Here is an 18,564-nt window from a genome sequence, read left to right as displayed (position 1 = left end):
AAGAGAGAGAGAGGTCAGATCAGGGTGGCTATGAGGAGTGAAAAGGCAGATTGGGAAGCGAGAGTAGAGTAGAGAGGCAGAAAGGAGTGAGAGAAAGGGAGAGGTAAGAGGCAGGATGGTGAAGGAGAGTAGAGGCAGATGTAGTGTGCGAAGGAGTAAGGTCATTAGGCAAGCGGATAGGATCAGGAGGGAGCCAGAGAGCAGAGACAGGAGAAGGGGGAGAGAGAGCAATAAGAACAGGAGATGAGTGTAGAGAGGAGAGAGACTAAAGGAGAGAAAGATAGGAGGGTGGAGAAGGAAGGAATTGGAAGAGGAGAGTAAAGGAAAAGGTTAAAAGATAGTCACTTGCGAAAGGCAAGCCAGGACAATCATACTACCCTGCTTAGTTAGAGAGAGAAGTCTACAGCTTTTAGGCCCTCCCTAGGATAGGGACAGGCTAGACAATAGGGATATCCTAGCTAAGGTGACTATACGCTGTGACAAGGCCTTCTGGAGTAGGGAGACTGGGCTAGGTTTGTGGGAGCCCCCTTAAGGTTGAGGGAAAAGCAAATAGGGACCACCCTCAGACTACAAGCCCTAGTCGTCTGTTTTTGTATGAGAACCTTTGTATTACAAGTTGAAAATGTCTTAATTTGTCACGTGACTCACTAAGAACATTGTCACAATACCGTGACATGAAATATAGCCCTATATAAAATAGCATGAAAGATCATAATTTCTGAGGCTTGTGGAATCTGCTTAGATCACATGCTTAGATCACATGCTGTGCATAGGCCGACATCTAGTGGAAGCTGCGGAGTATTACAGTTTGTTTTTCGAAAGTCGAAAATGGGCGTCGACACAGGCGTGCCAGTAATACTATCCCTAGTGTGACGTCCACTGTACCCAAGATCCCTCACGCGTGTAGGATCCTCAGATTGTTTTTTTCCGCCATACTGGTCGGAAGCATCTTGCGGAGTTCCCTGGCCTTAGCCATACTTTTGCTGTTATTATAATTATAATTCTTATTCATTCCCTTCCCCACCCCAACGTCGACCCTCAACCTCGACGATGGCTGGAGAAGTCATCGACCGTCGACTGCTGCACGACGGATCTGGGCCTCGGAAGGCCGCTGGCCTCGGCCCGGGCCTAGTAGGCCGCTGGCCTCGGCCCTTACAAGTAGGGAGAGTGGGGGGTGGTACATACTCTTCACTCTTGATATATAGTTACATTTTATATATTCCTACACTTAGCAGCCCGCTGCCTTAAGGTGCGTATGGAGGGTACCCCTTTTCAATTCTGCCCCAAGTGCAATCGCAAATACCCTTGGGTCGACAGGCACGCCACGTGCAATCTCTGCTTGCCGAGGGATCACCCCGAAGCGAACTGCAGAGCGTGTAGTAGGTTTAAACCTAAGACACTTAAGGACCGTTCGACAAAGCGTTGGGCCCACCACGCCAGGCAGGAGGCCATGGCAGCGGAGGGCGCCTTCAGCGATGGCAGCGACGCCGTACTTTCGGACGGCGAGGGCATTATGGCGTCGAAAGACAGCCGGCGAGCGCAGGTCCCCGACCTCGGAAGGTCGTCCGGCAGGGCGGCTATGGGGAAGACCCCCGGCGACGCAAGCGCTACACACCTAACACACACTAAACACACTAAGACCAACCGGACCTCGACGACGTCGACTTCCCGGAAAGAGGCACAAAAAGAACGGTCCGACTCGGTGTCCTCTGGGCGCTCTCGATCGAGATCACCTCACGACGCAAGGCAATCATCCACTCTTGCCAAGAGTGCCTCGCTACACACATTAACGGAAGTTCGATCGTCGGGAGACGAAGACGACTTCCACCCCCAGGCCGCGCTCCAAGATACCGAGACCGCGGTTAACACCAGTGAGGCCCCACGCCCGAAGCACACAGATACCTCTCCAGACCCTCGGCGCCAGGCGTCGAAAATCTCTGGGGCCTCCAAGGGACAGGGAAAACATTTTTCCACGCACGGGGAGGGGGGGAAACAGCGGAAAGCACAGCCTTCCACCCCTGTAAAGCCATCCTCTCACCCTAGGCAGACAAGTAAACACAAGTCTACCCTTGAAAAGTCCCATAAATCATCTCCTGCTAAAGTAATACCCTGTTCCAGGGAATGGTCCAGTGAAGACATAGACAGGGTTATGTCTAGGATGTCTTCCTTGGCTGATTTTTATGATAAGAACCCAGAACACTTTCTTTCATATAACCCTCAAGGGGCCACACCCTCAGGCTCCTCCGATCCTATCCCGCTAAGTAAAAAGCCCCGGGTCGAAAGACCTGAACCCTTCGAGGTTCAGCCTTACTCCACTCCATATTCTACTCCACTCCCCAGTTACCAGGGACAAGTTTTCCCTGAAGAGGACCAGGAGTTTGTAATTATGGAAGAACAAACCGGGACAGATTACTATGCAGAGGATGAGGACCTGGAGGAGGGAGAAGATGAGCAGGAAATTTACAGAGTAGATTCCCCAGTACAAAGCGAAGCCCCAGTTACTGACTCTCCAGTTGATAACCAGCCCCTCCTCAACGAGGTTCTCGCTCGAGCAGCGGAACACTTCCACATCGACACCCACGGTGTACAGGAGGAAAGGGACTTCGCGGAGGAGTTTGTAGGAGAGAGAAGACCGGTCGCTCAGACCATCCCTATCCTCAAATCCATCCAACGAAGAATAGATCCTTCCCTGGTGAATCCTAACCTCACCAGAGCTGTCAACCCCAGAATTGAAAAGATTTTCCGGGCAGCCCAGTCTGACCCTCTGTATATAAGGGGACATCTTAAACCAGATTCCCTAGTGGTGACCAACACTAGAAAAAGGGCTGGCACGCCCTTATCTTCATCAGAAGCTCCTCCCGATAAGGAGAGCAAAAAACTTTACGGGTTTGGCAGAAAGGTAGCCTCAACGTCCGCCTACCAAGCAAGGATTGCGAATTCCACCACCCTGTTGGCTAGTTACAATTGCCATCAATGGGAAGAAGTCGCGGCGCTCATTGCCTCTGCTCCAGAACCGTTAAAGGGCCAGCTGGCTCGGATCTCAGCAGAGGGGAGAGCCGTGTCTGGTTGCATTTTAAAAGCAACTTTCGACGCCGCTGACAACGCAGGGAGATTGATAGCAGAAGGTACTGTTATCAAGAGACATGCGTGGTTACGGCAGTCGGGATTCAAGACAGAAACCCAGGCTTCTTTAATAGACAAGCCAGTGGAACCCGACCTATTGTTTGGGAAAGCGGTCGAAGACGCACTTAAAAATGCCAAAGATGAATATGAGACTCTCAAATCCCTTGGCCAGCTTACCAACAAACCCCCTAACCAGAGGGGGAACAATAATTTCCGTCGCCCACGCGGCCAAAATTCACAAAGAGGCAACTATGCCCAGGGACAAGGTACACAATGGAATAACAACCAGCAGTCTACCCAGAGTTACGGCAGGGGTAACAAGAGAGGTCGTGGAAGAGGCAGAGGCAGCCCCAACAAGGGAGGTGGCACGCCTCCACCAAAACAGTGACGCTCAGTTCAGGGTCCCTTGCCACGCAACCCCAGTAGGGGGACGCATTTCCACCTTCACCCAGGCTTGGGAAGGGATCACCTCAGACAGATGGGTGCTGTCAACAGTATCCGCAGGATATTGTATAGAACTACTGCAGCGTCCCCGGAATCATCCTCCACGACAAAGAGTGCACTCCCTAGAGCATCAAAAGATCCTTCTCGAGGAGATCGCCATTCTGCTAGAAAAGGACGCGATAGAACTCGTCCCAGGACTCCAGGTAAACAAGGGTATCTATTCAACTTACTTCCTTGTGCCAAAGAAAGATTTGACAATGCGCCCAGTATTGGACTTACGGCCTGCCAACAAGTATGTCAAGCCCCAAAAATTCCGTATGACCACGCTACAAGAGGTAATCCCCCTCCTAAAAAAGGGGGATTACATGGCAACCTTGGATATGAAAGATGCTTATTTTCATATTTCCATGCTCCCAGCGCACAGAAAGTACTTGCGCTTCAAGGTGGACAGTCGCCACTACCAATTCAAGGTACTGCCCTTCGGGATAGCTTCAGCACCAAGGGTATTCACCAAGGTACTGGCGGTGGCGGCTGCACACCTACGCAGGGAAGCAATCCCGGTGTACCCTTATCTGGACGACTGGCTCATAACGGGGGAAACCCCAGGAATTTGCAGGTCAAACATTCAAAGGACTATCGACCTCCTCCACGAATTAGGCTTCTCCATCAACGAGAAAAAGTCAAGTCTGGTGCCAAGCACCTCAAAACAGTTTCTAGGAGCTATCCTAGATACTCAGAAAGGATTGACCTTCCCTTCGGAAGAGAGAATTCGGAATATACTTCTGCAAATTCCGCATTATCAGTCAGGTCAACAGATAACAGTACGCAAAGCTATGCGGTTACTGGGCATGATGGCGTCATGCATTTACCTGGTCCCCCACGCGCGTCTGCGCATGCGTCCCATGCAGGAATGGTTGGCGAAACAGTGGTCTCAGGCAAGTGGTCATTGGGACGATCTAGTGGTCGTTTCGCCAACACTCGTACAGAGCCTACACTGGTGGACAAGAGAGAATCTCGCAAAGGGGAAACCCTTTTACGATCCCGAAGAACAAGCCGTGGTGACTACAGATGCATGCCTGACTGGGTGGGGAGCTCACCATCTCCACCACACAGCTCAGGGTCTCTGGTCTCACTCAGTAGCCAAGAACCACATCAATATGCTAGAGCTTCTGGCAGTATTCCGAGCGCTAAGGGCGTTCGAGCCCCATCTACTGAACTTGTCGGTGCAGATCAGGACGGACAGCACGACAGCCATGTTCTATCTGAACAAGCAAGGGGGGACTCGTTCGCCAAATCTGTCCAAGCTTGCCCAGAAAATATGGATATGGGCACTCAGACGGAACATCTTCCTGTCATCGCAACATGTTCCAGGGGAGCTCAATTCCCTAGCGGATGCTCTAAGCAGAGACTCCCTCCCAGAAGAACACGAATGGGTCCTTCACAGAGACGTAGTAGAAGATCTCTTCTCTCAGTGGGGTTTCCCCACTATAGACCTATTCGCCACAAGCGAAAACAAACAATGCCCAGGATTTGCATCCAGGTTCCCCCAGCCGGACTCCCAAGGGAATGCCCTGTGGATGAACTGGTCAGGGATGTTTGCGTACGCTTTTCCACCAACTCCTCTCATCAGGAAGGTGGTGTACAAGATGAACAAGGAATCGATGACGCTCATCCTAGTTGCTCCCATGTGGGCGAGACAACCATGGTTTCCACACCTACGCAGGATGGCGGTGTGCGAACCCATCAGACTCCCAGCCTGGTACAACCTACTGTCCCAGCAACAGGGTCAAACAGTGCATCAGGAACCCAACTCTATGAACCTAGCAGCATGGCTCCTGAAGTCATAGAGTTTGGACATCTCAAATTACCACAGAGGTGTATGGACATTCTAAAGGAGTCCAGGAAACCAAATACAAGGCACTGTTACTTTGATAAGTGGAAAAGATTCGTTATCTGGTGCCAGAATAAACAAATCAACCCGGTTAATTGCACTCCTTCCAACGTTGTGACATACATGCTCCACCTGCTGGATGCAGGGTTGGTTTTTAACTCGCTGAAAGTACACCTGGCAGCCCTCTCGGCTTACACCACATCCCATAACAAGGTCTCGTGGTGGAAAGTACCAGTGGTTAAAGCCTTCATGGAAGGAGTAAAGAGACTTCACCCTCCTATTTCGAACCCACCGCCAGGATGGGACCTCAACGTGGTGCTAGCTAAGCTCATGGGACCCCCATTCGAACCCATGCATAAAAGTAGTCTCAAACACCTGACTTATAAAACGGCCTTCTTAGTAGCCATTACCTCCATAAGAAGGGTCAGTGAAATTCAGGCTCTGTCAGTGCAGGATCCTTTCTTTACTATCCACAAGGACAAACTGGTTTTACGCACACACCCTAGGTTCTCACCTAAATTCATATCCAAGTTCCATGTAAACCAGTCCATCGAGCTTCCGACTTTCTTCCAGAACCCGCAAAGCTCGGCTGAGGTGAAACTACACACCCTAGATGTGCGTAGGGCGGTCCTATACTATGTAAATAAAACCAGACCGCTAAGGAAAACAGATCAACTGTTTGTCTCCGTAGCTACAGGCAGAGAGGGGGATCGCGTCTCTAAGGGCGCTATCTCGAAGTGGATTATCAACTGTATACAGCTGTGTTACTCTCTTTCTGAAAAGACTCTGCCTTTTACGCCAAGGGCCCACTCTACTAGAGGCATTGGTGCCACTCTGGCTTTCATTGCAAATGTTCCCCTCGACACCATTTGCAAAGCGGCTACTTGGAGCTCTATTCACACTTTTACTCAGCATTACTGCATTGACACTCATTCCAAGACAGATACACAAGTGGGACAAGCGGTTCTAAGACACCTGTTTGCTCATGACCCTTCTCACATCCCACCTCCTTCTTCTGGTACTGCTCGCTAATCTATGCACAGCATGTGATCTAAGCAGATTCCACAAGCCTCAGAAGGGATACATTACTCACCGTAATCGTATTTCTGATGCTTGTATCTGCTTAGATTCACATGCGACCCACCCTTCCTCCCCTCCGAGAGAAGGCGCATGATTGCTTGTAGTCTTACCTTTCTGTCTATCTGCTTGGATTATCTGTACTCACGCTACTCCTCATGCTTCCTCATGTCAGAAAAAATACAATCTGAGGATCCTACACGCGTGAGGGATCTTGGGTACAGTGGACGTCACACTAGGGATAGTATTACTGGCACGCCTGTGTCGACGCCCATTTTCGACTTTCGAAAAACAAACTGTAATACTCCGCAGCTTCCACTAGATGTCGGCCTATGCACAGCATGTGAATCTAAGCAGATACAAGCATCAGAAATACGATTACGGTGAGTAATGTATCCCATATCAGGCCATGAACACATTGAGAGTATACCTGGACCGTGCAAACTGGGAATATACCAAGGCTGTCAGAGGTTTACATATTAAACTACGTTAATGGCAGGCCTGTGCTTTTAGTTGGAGACAAAGCACATGACTAGATGTACGTTGGTCATAGCACTGGTGCATTGAAAGGATTTCCAGGACTGTCAGGGCTGGTGAAATCACCACATTTGCACCAGAGTTCATTTCATTGTAAAAGATAGTGAAAATGTTTTCATTGTACCATGACCCTCCATATTTGATCATTGTGCTGTGGCTACAGTTAGCCACAAAAATGCCTTTATCCAGCTTCTGCTTTGTTAAAACTAACTTGAGACGAGACTTGTGCTGGTGCTTCCAACAGTGCGAGTGGGGACATTGCATCTTTCCAAATTCCACTCAAAGTTAGCCAATAAATAGTCTCTACAAGCAGCAACACGGCTAATACAAATTGGTTTCCCCCTGGTGATATAGAAAGTAGTGTACCTGTGCCTACCATATAAAAGATTCCCAGATGGAATAGCGGTTAGAGGACCAACCAGACCTGTCTTCTTTCAGCCTCACTGCCAAAGGCTGTGACTGCTAGTTCATGCTTGGATTATTAACTCAGTGCTCTTTTTTACCATAGAAAACACTTGAGTTTAAGTGAGCAGCGGCACCTGATGCCACATACATTATCTGTAGCTCTCTCCTAGCTTTACTACAGTTCAGCCCACCCCAGCAGGCCTACAAGCCAACAGCAGCCCCTTATGGGGGGGCAGAGTCTTTACTGCTGTGTCCACCGCCACTAGCATCCTCACTACCCATCGATGACCTACACCATCATTGGGAGTATTTTCCTCCTTTCTTTCTGCTACCGACAACAGGTGGTTAAAACTGCTTCGAGAGGGCAGTTTTAATCTCCTGGACAGTGATGGGCTCAGCGAACAATGAAATCCCCGCCAATGAGACGTGATGCTAGCTGAAAATAATCTGCAAAGTTGGCGTAATGTAAACTAGTGAAGACGTGCTGAGTGCGCATACTGTAAATTTGCCATTTTGTGCTTACGGTGCATAATGTGAAGGAACAAATGCTGGGAGTGTGTTTTGAGTCTTCCCCGAGTACTGAGCTTCATGATGAAAACCCAGCAAGAAGCTCACAATATCATCTAAGACTGTTGAGACAAATTAAACCTTTCGTCTCCAGTAAAAATTGTGAAACTCTAGTGAGGGCAATACTTATGCCCAGAGGTGACTCCTGCAATGTCCTCTTGTGTGAAGCTAGTAAAGGCAGCATCCAAAGACGTCGAGTGCTGCAAAATGAAGTCGTCAGGATTGTTAAGAACATCCCCAGGGGAGAGCATGTGTCCAGTTTCAGGAAGGACCTACACTGGCTACCAGTAGCTGCTAGAGTTCAATTCAAAGTAAATACCCTGACCCACCAGTGCCTTTATGGAGCAGCCCCTTCCTATCTTAAACAAAGTCTGGGGCAATATGAACCCAGGGGAGCATTACGCTCCAGTAAGACTAACCACTTGGTGTGTCCCTGAACCAAGCAGATGGGAACGGGAATCGACGTTGCTTCTCTATCCAAGCAGCACTTGCATGGAATACTCTCTCTACTGACTTGCAGCAGGAAAGGAGCCTCTCCATCTTTAGGAACCGCTTGAAGACTTGTTTATTCTAGTACATTTGTTGGCTGACTGATCCTTTGTCTTGTATTCCCTACGATGTTGTCACGTGTTTATGTGTGCCTGGATTCCGGTGGGCGTCGGCGCTTTACAAATACATTTAATGAATAGATAAATAAATAAATAATGGAAACTGGCAATCATCTACTAAGTGAGAATCAGCTAATGTGATAAATGGGCATAATGTAAGCGGGTAATGATTTGCTAGATAGGTTCAGATATGCATGCATAGAACACTGAGATAATAATATTCATTAATCAAACCATGTAATCAATATTTTACAATGTGCCAAATTACCAAAATAATGGTGTCAAAACTCTTACGCTTGTCTGGAAGTTGTTGTATGGTGCCCGTGCCTGGGGTGGTCAGATCATAATCTGCAGATGAAAAGGCAAGGGCTGAGGTCGTGGGGGAAAGGGGGTACAGTTAAGACGCATGTGGGTTCAATGAGCGGTGGGCTTGGTTGAAGGAAGACGGGTGGTGGTTGTGATTTTTGGATGTTCATGGATCCATCCAAAGTAGATCACAAAACAGGATTACAGACATCAGGAGGGTACTTTTTAAGGTGTCTGAAGGAGAAGTGACTATTTATGTGTGCACAGTTACTGAAAGATAAACAGATACTCCTAAAAGTAATGTGTGGTTGTGTGATGGACTCGAGATGTGTTCAAGTGGACCCTTGAAGCATTTCAGATGGCATTGCTTGGGGATATGTTTAATTTTTCCCACCAAGCAGAATCCAGATTAGGAATTCTGGGATGCATACGACTACTGGCCAAGAGTGGGCAAGTCAAAAATAAAATGGCCTGTTTAATAGGTGAATGTGGATGGAGACAAACAGGCTAAGAAGAGTGGGAGAGAGATGGGGCAGCTGTATGGCGTGAATGCCTGATAACCTCTTTCTTGACATTTATTAGTGGTATGAGTATCTAAGCGTGGGTGCCTTGAACAATGCACAAGGGAAAACGAGGGAATACGCCCTTCTATGTACTCCCTATGCCCTTCTGTTGGCATTGCCACTTTGATTTTCATCAGCATCTATGCTGCTTTTTGTGTATTAGTGTTATTGCCCAAACTTATGGATGCTGATGAATTTCTAAAAGGATTTGACCACCCTAATGGTTGTGTGAATTATAATAAGTGGCTAGTAATAATGAATCAGCCATGTCACCCATATTTATGTTAACAAGATATCTTATATTAAATACATGACCCCCATTTTTGGGGGAATAATTTTTCTACTTCTTGTTTACTCTTTTTATTTTCAGTATATCTTGATCTTTTTTTAAATTGGAGGAATTGAACAGTACTGAAATGCATTAGGTGCTATGAAACTATCGCACAGTGTTGCTGAACTTTACTAATGTGCTGTTGCACAACTTTTCACGGGGATCTGTAGAGAGATTGTCTGGCGTTGTGACAATGATATGATAAGTCATTTATAACGCGCCTGTACGCACCTATACTCTAATTCAACACCTTTATTTTTGTCAAAGCCACCGGGGTGGGATTGGATTAATGCCTAAAGAGGTTTGGGGTTTTGGCTATAACTAAGGTGGTGGGAATAACCAGACTCAAGGTTGGATACAGATTTGATAGATGTACCTCTCAAAGTGGACTCATAGTGTGAGTCTCATGGATATATTCTTCTTGAATTCTCAGCCGTGGGGCTATTGTGCACATCTCAGTTCTTGATGTTTTATTGAAGTAAAAATACTTCTGGGTGTAGACAATATGACCCTTTGGCTGCTGGTCACTACCCCAGGATCCCTGTTATGATGCACTTCTTCCGGCCCCTCACCTTTTGTGGATTACATTATTGGCAAGGATTGCATCTCCCTTGCCAGATTATTGCTGATAGCTTACCCGAAAATATAACTCAGGCCGACATTTTTATCAGCACCAAGCCCAGGGCCACCCTCCTGTTCTCGACCCCTCACCAGGCTCTGGCTAGTACTTATCTACATTCCTTGGGCTTTAGTATTCACCAGCAGCTGGGTTTCATTCCACTCTGAATTGAGTCTCCATGGAGAGCGTAGAGGAATTGGCCTGCAGGTTGAATGTTGTAAGGGTATGTCCTTTGTTACAGGAATGGTTGCGTTAGTGTGTGTCAATGATGGCTATAGTCCATTATTTTTGCCGGGTAGGCATTACTTTCAATCATGTGGCTACACTAGTGTGTGGTTGTGTTTAATATTCACACTCTTTTCCTTGGACGATAAAGTCATACATGTTTGATCAGATTGTGTACACTTAGATGGAGCCACCCTTGAATAGAAGTGTATAATGCTGAAAGGTGGCACATTTCCAGTCACTTGGAAACAAGGAATCGTCTTTCTAACCTACAACAAGGGCGACGAGGATAGCTTGAACAACTATAGGCTGATCACCCTATTAGACAGCAAGATATTTGGGGAAATTGTTCTTGATATGCTTCAGTCTTGGGTCAAAGAAAATAATGTTCTCTTGCCTGCACAACTCGGCTTTAGAGCTAACTGGCATCCCTTAATGTGTACCTAGTGGCAACACATTCAGTGTTTGTGAGGAAAGGGAATTAATATGCCACAGTTATGAACCTATCTGCGTCCGTTGACTAGGAACATTGCGCTAAACTCGGGCCCACACTCCTTTCTCTAAGTATTCCCAGAGATTTGTTGGCAGTACCTGAACTGGTCCATGAAACGAACCCTGCTATAAAGCAAGCTCACCAGAGGTGGCGAGATGATAGCTTCCATATCTGTCAAGAGGGCAGCCTAGGGGAATTTATGAGCTAGAGAATGGGTGCTGTGTGTAGTGTAGTACATGGTTACTAACGTTTAGTATTGGGGACAAAGTGGGGTGACATTGGTTACTAATACGTAGTATACGGGTGAATTGAGTGGGCTAGATTTGTTAAACCACAGGCTCTGAGTGTACTAATATTGCAGCAGGTGCACAAATACTTTCACTGATCATTGCCAGTTTCAGAAATAATGCTCAATTAAAAGCTGAACAGCAGTGCTTTTCAAGGCAGAGTATGTAGTGTAGTAACAGCTTGATGGACCTTGAGAATAAACGTTCATTGTGCGGAACAGGAAGAGAGGAAGGAAGAGGAAACATTATTGGGAGGTTGTGTTATGCAGAATACTGTCCAAAGGTCATTCAAATCAGGTGGTGGGAAATTACACAAACAAACGGAATCAGAGGGAGAAGGATGGATCCTAGAAGGTTCTGGCGCGAAGTGTGAAAGGTGACAGATGACATCATAGAAGAGGCTGGGAAAATAGTAAAGAAAATGTACGGAGACATAGGTTAAGATGCGGTTTTCACTGAGTGCTTTAAAAGTTTATATGTGATTTTACCAAAAGTAAAATCAGAGTGGTAAATGTCACTGAAGTCAAAATACCAAAAAAATACTTAATAGTTTTTTATTTTTTATTTGTGGGGTGCCACCCCAAGCCTCCAGTTTTTCTATCCTTTTAACCCCACCCCAATCCCATCCCCACCCATTTTAGCCCACTCCCCTATATATAATGAATTAACATTTTCTGTATTGTTTTGGTATTTTGGGTTTCGGTTAAAACACTATGATTTATTTTTGGTAAAATGACTAGGTACCGTTCAAAAGAGGGATAAAAGGGAAAGGAGGGGTCTTTTGATGTCCTAGGAGCTTCCTAGTGAGAGATAGTGGCTGTTGGATGGCTGGCAGGAGGGGGCTGTTTCCTCCGTAGCTGACTCTGGAGGTTTCTCGGCTCGGCTGGAGTGCGGTGTAGCTGCAGAGGGTGTTTCTTGAAGGCCGTATTTCGAATCTGGGGAAGTGTCCTGGCAGAAACGTCCTGAATCTTAGTTGGCTGCAATAAGGGCCTGGCGAGTCAAGGGCGAGACAATCATTTCGAAAAGCACAGAGCTCAGTGTGAGTATAAATAGATCAACAATGAATTTGGACCCACTTCTGCAGGGTATTTTAATTGTCAAGGTGTCCGAGTGGACATGGAAGGCAGAACCTTTTTAATCCTTCTGATACCAAAATTTTATCAAAGTAGCCAGAATCCTAAATATTAGCTGAGAGTTTCTTCATTCACGCAGAAGCGGTCAGAATCTCATAATCACCAATCTCATAATCTCATAATATTGCAACTAATGCAACATGAGGCAAGGGTAGGGGAGTAACTGAGAGCTAAAACTGTATTCATAGTATATTGCTTTCATAGCCAAAGAGTACCATGTAGGATGTCTCAGGTTAGAGGGAAATCACTTCCATTTGAATTGCTATGCTGACCCAATGCAAGGTGCTTGTTGTTATAGTGTGTGTTTTCCTTTATTCTCACGTGTCCAATGCAAACACTTACTGCAAATGTTTTCATGCTTACCAAATATGAACTAGTTTGATTGTCTATCTGTTCTTTCTGATGAGTGAATATAAAGGTGTATAACTATGAAAGTGTGCTGTGGTTATTATTTTCTAGTTATTGTTTGGTTTTGCACCTAGAGGTAAATGCACAACTAGAATGAAATGCACATTACAAGGTATGTAGATGTCTAGCTAAAATCCTGTGGTACAGAAACTTTGGCAGAAAGGGAAGTGTCCGGATTTCCCCTAAATGAGGGTTGCCAGGGTTACATACTGGTCCCTGATTCTTGAACCTGCTAATAAATATGCTCCAGAACAACCTGTATAGTAGAAAGGCAGATGTTCACCAAGTGTCTGATTTTTGTATATCTGTGTAATATTTGAGAGGGCCCTCCTTGTGAGAATGCAGAACACTCTGCAAAAATGTGTTTCTTGCCTTTACGAACAACTTGGGCAGAGCCAGCCTCAGCACTCCCAGCGCACTGTGAGGGATCTTTGGGTATGCTCCCCCCATTCCTTTCTGCCAACCATCTGCTTAGTAAGCACAGAATAAAATGCCATGACACAACCAATAGCTAGAGTGTCTGCATTAAAATGTCAGTCTAGCCATGTAATATCTCATGTCATGCTTGGTTTATCATAGATGTCCAGAACACAAGTCATATCACATTAAGAGAGGGCTAGACTGGCTACCCAAAAATACCATCCTAGCCAAGTAATACACATATCGTGATTGAATTATCATAGATGCCTAGAAATCAAGTCATGCCACAGTAAGAAAGGGCTAGACTGGCTGCCCTAAAATTGCTTTATTTATCATAAATGCCCACAATAAATGTCATATCACAGTAAGAAAGGGCTAGACTGCCTACCCCAAAAGGCCAGTCTAGCTAAGTAATAACAAATACCATGCTTCACCTATCATAGATGCCCAGAAAATGGTATCAAGCAATATTATCCCCATAAATATAGTCGCCGGGAAACGGCATAGGTGACATTATTCATGGGGACAATATATCGGGTAAATGGTAGCGTGGGTTGCGGGGGTCTCCCTGGCTCCATTTACCAAAATGTGGGAGTTGCAGGGGTGTCCCCCGCAGGTTCCATGTGATAATGTTGCCGCAAAGAAACTGCGTCATTCTTGCATGGCAACATTTTTGCGTGGACATTTTCACATGGAACCCTGAAAACAAGTCATGCCACAGTAAGAAAAGGCTAGACTGGCTACCCCAAAATGCCAGTCTAGCCAAGTAATAAGACATGCCATGCTTGATTTATCATAGATGCCCAGAAAACAAAATCATGTCACAGTAAGAAAGGGCTATACTTGCTAACCAAAAATGTTGTGCAGCCAGGTTAGCCTTTTTTAATATGAAATGACTTACTTTCTGGGCATCTATGATAAATCAAGCATGGTATGTCTTATCACTTGGACAGACTGGCAAGTCTAGTGACATAATAACACATAACATGCTTGCGTTATCATTTACCGGCTGTTCAATAAGAAATGGCAGCTCCATTATGGCACCCCTCCTCTCGCCAGCCAGCTGCCAAAATCGGCGACACTGAGCCCTTCCGAGCACATTCGCACACACACCCAACCACCCACATACATCATAGACTCACTCAATCATTCAGACACATTACAATACACACCCTTGCATACATGGATCATAAACATGCAGCGAAAAGGTACACAAAAATAAACATAATTGTTTCTTACTGGCTCCGAGCACTCCAGCCGACTCCGGCACCCGCTCCAGGTTCCACTACGCAGATAGGAAACCAGGAAGATGGTTTCTTTTTCCGCACAGTAGGGCCTAACAGAATGTTACAGTATAGTTGTAGCGCCATACTGCAACTAGAACGTTACTTTGAGGTTGGAGCGCATGCATGTGACATCGGAAAGAAATCAGTTCAAAATGATCAGACTTCTTTCCAAAGTCACAGTGCATGCACTCCGATTCCAGTAAGCTCTGGGCCGGCATTAGGGGGGTGGGGGGGTGGATGTGGTGCGCCCATTATGTTTTGCGCCCCTGTGCGGCCACACCGCTTGATCGCCCCTTAAGCCAGCTCTGAATTTAGGACTACCCATTAATGCCAGTAAATCTGCTATTTTAACTTTTGCACAAAAAATATATAATTTTATTGTAGAATGGCCCCGATTGCAGATGTTAAACAATTTGAATATTAAGGCATTCCATTCACCCCTGGTTTAAATCACATCTACCATATGAAGAAAAAAAGCAAGCACCCCGCATGACACACGCATTGGCAGAATGTTCATGTTTGCCACTAAGATCAGCGCCCTATATGAATGATCGGGGTGTAAAGCCCAGCTAAAACAGTTGGCCTTTATTGCATGGGCACGTGTGGTTACAACAGTATAGCAAAGGTTCCAGCCATTCCAAACTAGTTCTGTAGATGGCTGCTAGGACCTCCCAATTCGTCCCCAACTTTGGCTACGCACTCGGGGATATGTTTAGGATACTTCCCGAGCGTTATTTCAAATGAAAAATCCTGGTTATCAAAGCAGCTGGTGAGCAACATGCGCAGTGGGAACCAGGCACTTCAAATTCGTTATTTACGTTGTCTGCTCAACTCCCTTTATATGGAAAGACTATCAAACCCACTATTGACTTTGATAGCTGGCAGGCGACATTTTAAATCGGGGCTAATGCAGAATCTTAAAATACAATGTGAAAATAGCATTGAAGCCCAGGAAACGGTTAAACCTGTTAGCAAGGCGTTTAGGGAAATATCTACTGATCCCGGCCCTCAGCCATATCTGAAGTGGAGCCATCACCTGGTGGACAGGAGTCTAATTACCAGACTCGATTTAATTGACTCCTTAGGAAGAGCAATTTTCATTGGGAAGGCGCCTCATCTTGGATCCCCTTGGTCCATTTTGTGACAACACACTAGAGACAGCTTTTCACAATATGTTAGCATGCCTGAAATGTAGGGTGTTTAGGGACAAATATGTCATACTGCTCTTAAGATTCAGCGGCACACAACCAGCGCAGACCGGCTTTTATGTATCTTTTTTCCCTATCATGTATGGGCTCATTTTCCCCGTGTCTTGTGGTCTTTACACAATTTGTGCTGAGGATGTTTATAAAGAGGAAACTCCTTATACTGATAGTAATAACAAGGGAGCGCAGCACATCTTATAACACGAGGGTTCATTAGTAATGGTCTATCAACCTCATCGGACGGGATTAGTTACTCTTTTCTGTATTTATTTATTTAGCAGTTATAGAGCGCGCCAAACCTGTGGGTATCAGGGCGCTGGAAAAACAGGTAATGAGGTACAGTCAAAAATGTATGTTTTTTTGTGGCTTACTGTTATCTTAGTTGTGATTCATTCTTATGCTGCTTTGAATGTTTGCTTGTTAAATGTACTGTGTTCTAATTATTTATTATTTTTTAACATGTAATTCTTTCTTTGGACAACAAATCCAGATAAACATATTTTCACTGACTGTACACGTTTTGGTATCTGTTGGTATCCCTAGCATTTATTTGTCTACTAATAGTTAACTATGCAGACATTTTATTTAGCTTGTCTGAAAACAGTCTTTTCTATTTTTAGATCTATCTGAGAAATCAAGTTAAACTTATCACTGACTCACTTGGGTGGAAGGATGAAGGAAGCCATTTGGACAGGTTGGCCATTTTGCAGAAAATCTCACTGCTTCAATTGTTCGCCTTTTTTCAGAATGAAATTTGAATTGTATAATAAACACGTGGAACCCAGAAAAATGTGTGGTAGTAGCACATTCATTTTGGTATAATTAAACAGAAAGGGACATTGCAATTAAATAAATTATTCGGAATATGTATTTTTCAGACTGCTTCGCGCTTCCATACTGGGGCTTGCGTGCAAAGTGGAAGACCCAGAGGCACTGGGCAATGCTACTGAATACTTCAACAAATGGTTAACTGGAGTCAGGTAGTCAATCGTTTTACTGGAATCTAAATGCTGAATGTAAATTGTATGGATGGCTAAAAACCTAACCAATGACCATATTCTCTTATTTAGTATTCCAGTCAATCTCCGGCTCCTTGTCTACCGCTATGCAATGGCAACTTCTGGAAATGAGTCTTCATGGAACTACATGTTTCAGCAATTTCAAAGCACCCCTTTGGCTCAAGAGAAAGACAAGTTGATGTACGGTCTGGCCTCTGTGAACAACATCACTCTTCTGGACAGGTTAGCTAAACCTTTGCTCAGCACTCAAAATGTTTGTTTTTTGCAATATGCAAACATTTCTCTACTCAGCAAAATTGTCGCATTTTTCTCTTCTGGGTCTTTGAGAAAGACAATGAAAATGTTAGCATTAATGAGGGCTGCCATACGAGCTGAACGCCTGTTGTCAATTGACGGACAAACTGAGGAAGGTAGACAGGGACTGCTGCTCATGGTATGGCATTTCTTTGTGCAAATGTTGGGGGCGCTGGATAAATGTAACATGGTCCTCTATCACTCTTGTGAAAAATAATAATGTATGTATGTCATCTTATGCGACCGGCACCATTATAGATGGCAAAACAGCGTATTTAAGCTCTCCTGTGAATGGTCATGGCATAAAGACATGGGCCTCATTACGACTCCGGTGGTAACCTACCGGGGCTACCAGCTGTTTGCTGCCGGACACGTAACACTTTCCTGGCGCCTGACTTCCCGGTGCCACCGGGACATTACAAGTTTCAGCAGATTGGGAAGTCAAGCACCGGAAAATGTTGTTCCCCATTCCCGTGGAGTCTCACAGGGCTCCATGGGAGTCGGAATCACTGTCACTGTTGCTAACGGTGTCAGTGCTTCTGTGACAAGTCTGCCTACCGGGACCATTGTGTCCGGCAGGTGAGACCTGCCGGGTGCAATGGCTCCTGCAGGCAGACTTGTGGTGTGGTGGTGCAGAACAGGGTGCCGGTACGTACCGGCACCCTGATTTCCAGACCGCCACACTTGTAATGAGGCCCAATTGATTTAACAAGTCAGACTTTCAATAGAAAACAGCATCTAAGACACAACATAGAGAGTAGATGACATTTAGTTGAGGTGCCGGCACAGAGGCGTAGCAAGGTTTGTCTAACAAGTGCTGCCTGAAGCTAATGTAGTTGGGCCCACCACAGTGACTTACACATCTGTAAATACCCACACAGCACTGCTGAGTGGGCATTTACAGATTTCGGTTGGGCCTTGCCACTCAGGCCCTACCCTTCTTTGCCTTTTTGCAGACATTCGTAGTAGATTATAAACGAAGCAGACCAGTCCTTGTAAATAATTAATTGGCATTTTTCTCCTGAAGTTCGGTGTATTTGGTGAGGTTGAACGTTTCGAATTTCTTAAGGAGTTCAAGGAAAAATATTTGAGCTGGTTTGACTGTTGAACGTGTTGTGAACCAGTTCGAAGCAACTCAGAAAAAAGGGAAACGCGATTATTGAAAGCCTAATTACAAACAGGTGTTCGACAAAAGGCTTTATAAACCGATCACCAAGAGTTGTACCTTCCTTACACCGAATGCCAAACAGAACATCTGTGTGTAATTAGCCTTATAACTGACACTGTTTGTTTTGTAGAGATCAACCCTTTGGCAGTGTCAGA

The 18,564-nt window shown here is 45.6% G+C and overlaps 1 protein-coding gene across 1 annotated transcript in view; it reads left to right on the top strand.

Annotated features, from left to right (window-relative positions):
- ENPEP (glutamyl aminopeptidase) overlaps nt 1-18,564 on the top strand; it is a 441,170-nt gene that overhangs the window by 397,780 nt on the left and 24,826 nt on the right. The window contains exons 15-17 of the mRNA XM_069630729.1: nt 16,549-16,622; nt 16,807-16,908; nt 16,999-17,169. Coding sequence (XP_069486830.1) covers nt 16,549-16,622; nt 16,807-16,908; nt 16,999-17,169 — 347 coding nt within the window. The remainder of the gene's footprint in view (nt 1-16,548; nt 16,623-16,806; nt 16,909-16,998; nt 17,170-18,564) is intronic.

Source organism: Ambystoma mexicanum, chromosome 6q (genome assembly GCF_040938575.1).
Source record: "Ambystoma mexicanum isolate Mex_15411 chromosome 6q, UKY_AmexF1_1, whole genome shotgun sequence".
Taxonomy (NCBI): Eukaryota; Metazoa; Chordata; class Amphibia; order Caudata; family Ambystomatidae; genus Ambystoma; species Ambystoma mexicanum.
This window is presented reverse-complemented; position numbering and strand designations above follow the sequence as displayed.